Consider the following 5,462-nt stretch of genomic DNA (forward strand, 5'->3'; position numbering starts at 1 on the left):
CAAGGTACATAAGCAGGAGAGGCAGTTGAGCTTGTGATACACATACAGACACACGGATGTGTGTATACACCTGTATAGTACATGTGATCATGTGTGTATATGTGTGTTTGCATATATCTGTATTTGCAATCTCCACACACATAGACACGTGTGTATACATATATGGTGTATGCATATATGGTCTGTCCAGAAAGTATCCAGCCACATAATAAGAAAAAGAGACATTTATTGAAAAAGATACAAGATACAGGAAACATTGTACATAGGACAATGACACCTCAGTCCCCTTCAAACTGGGCACCTTGGAACCTCACACAGTTCTCCCACAGTCCACTGTTCAAAACACTCTGCAAAATCCTTTGTTGGAATGTCCATAAGCTGCCCTGTGATATTTTCCTGAATCTCATCAATGGTCTGAATTCTTTTCCCTTTCAAAGGTGATTTTAGTTTTGGGACAAACCAGAAGTCACAGGGTTTCAGAAGTCAAAACTGAGCTTTAGTGGGGCTAAATCACCTGGGTGATTTGATGTTTCTCAAAAAAACTCTGTAGGAGTCGTGATGCATGAGCAGATGCATTGTCTTGATGAAGCCTCCAATCACCAGTTGCCCTTAGCTGTGGCTCTTTTTGTCTTATTGCATCTCTCAACTGACGAAGAACATTGAGGTATACTCCTTATTAATTGTTTTGCCTGAACAAGCGTACTCATGATGCACAACACCTTCCCAATCAAAAAACACAGTTAACATGGGCTGGATCTTGCTGTGATTTTGCAGCACCTTATTTGCAGGTGGAGAACCAGGAGCCTTACATTGTGAAAAATGGGCCTTTGTTCCTGGATATGCCCCTAGACCTATGATTCATGTCGGGTTATTAGCTTCTTGTGGAAATCTGGTTCATTGGTAGTGGTTTGAATCAAGTCATTAGCAACTGCAGTACAATGTTCCTTCTGCTCTGGTAGCAGAAGCCATGGAACAAATTTTGCAACATGTTTCAGGCCCAGATCCTGTGTCAAAATGTCGGACACAATAGTTTTTGGAATCCCCAGATCACCTTCTACTTCTCACGCTGTCAGTCGCCAATCATTATTGATTGCAGCTGTACACAATCAATATTCTCAGATGTCCTGTTTTGGCAGGCCTTCTATCTAGGAGAACGTGAATCCCTTTCAACAGATTCTCAACCATGTTTGAAGCATTTGTGCCATACTTTTATTTGCGCTGCTCTCATTGTATTGTTCCCAAAAGCCTTCTGAATCATCCAAATTGTTTCTGCGAAGGAATATTCAAGGGAAAACACAAAATCTGATGCAGATTCATTGCTCTGATCGCTTAGTCATTTTGAATGTACCAGCCACACAGTACACATGCTCACTCAGCGGTGTCTACCACCCCCACTAACTAGTACAGTGAAGTCATCATTGTTCACGCATGCACATTCCAGTCCACTGACTTGGCTGCCAGGTTACATCAATGTTGCGCATACCGTACTTGTTTTATTAATAAAGGCTGGACTTTTTTCAGACAAATCTCATACATATATAAATGTGTGTATGTATGAACACCTACCTACAAATAAGAGGACATGAACATCCTCACAGCTAGATCTTTGCATGGAGCAGGACAAAATTCCTCAAAGCAGAATCACTAGCCCTAATCAGATTCATACCTTTAAGGCTCCAGATAGGTTCTGCCACCCTGCCCTGTGAAGCTCCGTGCCAGCATCCTCACTGCACACAACGTGGGGCCTGGACAGTGGTGAAGGGCCATCTTCAGAGGTTCCCTAGGCTGGGCCCCTGGGAGGCCCCGCCCCTCCTGCAGAGGATGGGGATGACACTCCCCCTCTGGCCATTGTGAGGACACACAATCACAATGGCTGCTCCATCTGAGCCAGGCCCAGCAAGAGGTGCTAGAGGAGACCTGCACTCCTGTCCACAGGCAGCCAGGCCACAATGAAGACTGCTGGAGACAAGCGCTCAGCTGCTCAGAACTTGGAACCTGATGATGCTTCAATGCCGTTGCTGGAACAAAGGACCCCCAATGTGCCAAGATGGAATCCTCCCCAGGGTAAGGGAGCCCCTCAGGTTTCAGGGCTGGGAGAGGCCAGTGACAGGCTGAAGGTGGGGCCCCCGTGAAGCAGAAGAGCAGACTGTGTCCCTTTGCTGATCTGGGGGCTGATTCCAGTCCTCACCTCCCCCACGTCCTGCTGTCCCCCACAAACCCAGGACCAAGTGACCCAATGGGGACTAAGTGAGGTCTTCAACATCCTGTGCCCTCTCTTAAAGTGTCACAAGAAAATCGTGGAACAAAGCTAATGACCACCCTATGTCTGGTATGACCACCCTCTTCTGCCCCAGAGACACCTGGACTGATGGGTGGGGTGGGGTGGGGTTCTGGCCACGTTGATCTCAGCTTGAGTGAGTCACCAAACCTCTTTGAATCTGTTTTCTCATCTGAAAATGGTCGAGAGGATGAAATGGTATGATTGTCATAGGTTGGGGCAGTTGCTAACTCAGTGAGAGATCACAACGTTTTAGCCAGTAGCCCTGGGCTAGGTACTTAATTTCTGAACTTCAGTTTTCTCATCTTTAAAATGGGTACAAAAATCAGCTCCTAGTGGGGCTGCTGGAGGCACAGGGTGAACAAGAAACCTCTTCCTGTCCCAAAGAGTCTAGACCATGTGGCGAAAAGCAGGGGCAGAGGTTCCTGTTACCTGGTTGCTCCTTCTCTGGGGAAGGCATTGTGTGGGGAGAACCCAGGGGCCCCCTCAGGTCATGAAGCTCCTTTCCTGGGAGGGTCAGGTTTCTGTGCAAAGAGCCCGTGTGGTTTGCAATGAAACACACAGGGATCTCCAGCCATCGCCCACACTGTCATTCAAATTATGGGACTCCCATCCTCCCCTCCCTCAGACCACACTCTAGGGATCCAGTATCCCAGAATTCCTTGTCCAAACAGCCTTCCACCTGCCGGCAACTTGATTCATTCCTCTAGGCCTCAGCTTTCTCTTGTGTAAAATGGGTTTCTCCCTCAGGCTGACCAAGTTATCACTCAGTGGCTGGCACATAGAGAAGCATCATATCTGAGAGTGTTTTTCCTTTCTCTCTCCCAAAGAGCCATCACCGTCGCCGCCACCTCCTCCTTCACCTCCTCTTTCTCCTCCTCCTCCTCTTTCTCCTCCTTCTCCTCCTCCTCCTCCTCCTCCTCCTCCTCCTCCACCACCACCACCACCACCACTACCTCCTCAACCTCCAGGAACTCAACCACCTCCTCCAATGTACTTCCAAGGCCCCCGAGTTGTTCACGCAAGTAAGTGATCCTGCCTGCCTCCCATCCTTGCCCTGACCACTCACCAAGACTCTGCCCAAACAACACCTCCTCTGGGAAGCCCTCCTTCCCTGCCCCACAGCCACAAGTGGCCACTTTGCCCATGGCCATGAGCACTTCTCTCCAATGTGAAATCACTGGTGCAGGGGGCTGGTACAGTAGATGCTCAGGAGTAAAATCCTCTTCTCTATCCTGCAAAGACCCTAACTCCACCCACAGGTGAGGGGGTACAGGCCCCCAGGGTGGGGCCTGGGCTTTTAGATTGCTAAGGACACTTGCCAAGGAACTCGGGAACCCTCTGAGAGCTGAGAGCTGCTGGGCCGGGCTGGAAATTTCCCTTGAGCAGAATGAAGATGGCATCCTCCCTGCTGCAAAGGCCATTAGAGCATGTGGGTCACCCACTTCTAGCCACAGGTAGTTCTTTCCTGAGTTCTCTGCCAAACTGAGGAGTCTACACCCACACACACCTGGCTTCCGCTCTCCAATCCAGCACCCCCTCACCCTGGAGCCCACAAGAAGCCAAAGTCATGGTCATAAGTCATGGTCATAAGCTCTCCTCAGGACTCTGAACAGCCCACCCAGGCAAAGCCCTGAGCCCTCAGTCCAGACACCAGAGCTCCCTAGAATTGGGTTTTCCTGACAGTAAATTCAGCCAGTAAATTCAAAGCCCATCTTCCCTGCACACCCAAGATCGTAGACACGGCTGCAATCTTTAAAGGAGCCTAGCACACTTTTTCGGGTCCCTCTGTACAAATGCAAGAGGAAGAGATGAGAAGAATAGCACCAAGAAGGCTTTTGGGTTTTTGTTAGTGGGGTAGAGGGTGGGGGGAATTTTGTATTTGTTTTTAATGCAACTGCTTTACCAAGGGTGCCAGAGCTTTTAAACTGCCAGGTTAGAAACCAGCTCTGGCTGAGTTTGACAAAAACCCCAAAGGGGATGTATGGGCAGGATGTCCTGGGAACTAACTGAAGTTTGAGTTCAAACCCAGAGCTGCTCCCTAACCTCCTGGGTCCCTTGGCCACAGAAGACAAGGTGTCTTGACTGAGGTATATACCCCTGGGCCCTGACAGCTGGTGGTTGGTAGGGAAGGAGCTGCAGGGGAACATGGGGGCCCATGTGGACAGCCTGAGCTGCTCAGGGGAGCCCGGGGCCCCTGCAGAGGGGCACAGACCAGCGGTGGTCACTGGGGAGAGGGAAGAGCAGGCATGAGGTCTGAGCTTTCCCCTCCTGGCCCCCAAGCTGTGTTCAGCGGTGTACCTAGGATGGCGTCTGTCATGCCGATGCAGTACCCTTGTCCATACTGTGGGAACTACATCCTCACAGTGACCACCCCGGTCCCGGGGCTCCTCACCTGGATGTTGTGTACAGGCCTCTTTGTGTTTGGGTGAGTGGGGGAGGGCCTCCAGGGTGGGAAGGACGCCTGGCAGAGGGGGCAGGGCAGGAGCAAGGAGGGGGGTGTGCAGCCTTGACTTGGCCCTGGGGTGAGCCCAGCGCCTCCCAGCCTGGACCCCAGCCCACGGCCCACTGCTCCTGAGACTGCAGGTGTTTCCTGGGTTGCTGTCTCTTCCCTTTCTGCATGGAGAACCTCATGGACGTGAAGCACATATGCCCAGTGTGCCGGCACGAAGTCTTCCGCTACCGTCGCCTGTGAACCTCCGCCAAATAAATGTGTATTAAGAGACCTTTACCTGCCCATGTCTGTCCTGCTGGGGTTCCCCCACCACAAGCCCTGTCCGGTGGGTGTGAAGGGACTGACGCAGCAGCCACCTGTCCTTCCCCTGCCCTCCTGTCCCCATACAAGGTCAGGTTGGCACTCAGACCTGTGCCTGCACAGAGTAGGTGCTCAGTTAGCCCCAGGTGAATGAATTATGCCTAGCCCTGTCTTCTCAGGGCCCATGCTCTTCTGACCCCTTAAAAACCACAGTCCATTGATCAGCTCAAGCTTCTACATCCCCTTGTCAATGTCTCTCTGCAACTCCACCCAGGGGGGCCTGCACTTCCCGTCTTTTGTTTGCTACATCCTCCCCTGCTGCTTGCTCTGAGACCCACACCCAGGCCCACACCTGGCGTCCTGCCCTGCCCTGCCTGCTTGGACCAGTGACTTCCTATTGCTAAACCCAACATCCACCAGACACTTTTC

The 5,462-nt window shown here is 51.2% G+C and overlaps 1 protein-coding gene across 1 annotated transcript; it reads left to right on the forward strand.

Annotated features, from left to right (window-relative positions):
• The first annotated feature begins 3,688 nt into the window (after positions 1-3,688).
• On the forward strand, positions 3,689-5,189 carry LOC123480059 (LITAF domain-containing protein-like). The gene is made up of 2 exons (XM_045197709.3): positions 3,689-4,706; positions 4,865-5,189. The coding sequence occupies exons 1-2, from the start codon at positions 4,528-4,530 to the stop codon at positions 4,971-4,973; spliced, it is 288 nt and encodes a 95-aa protein (XP_045053644.2). The 5' UTR covers positions 3,689-4,527; the 3' UTR covers positions 4,974-5,189.
• Positions 5,190-5,462: the final 273 nt, after the last annotated feature.

This window comes from Desmodus rotundus, chromosome 1, assembly GCF_022682495.2.
Source record: "Desmodus rotundus isolate HL8 chromosome 1, HLdesRot8A.1, whole genome shotgun sequence".
Lineage (NCBI taxonomy): Eukaryota > Metazoa > Chordata > Mammalia > Chiroptera > Phyllostomidae > Desmodus > Desmodus rotundus.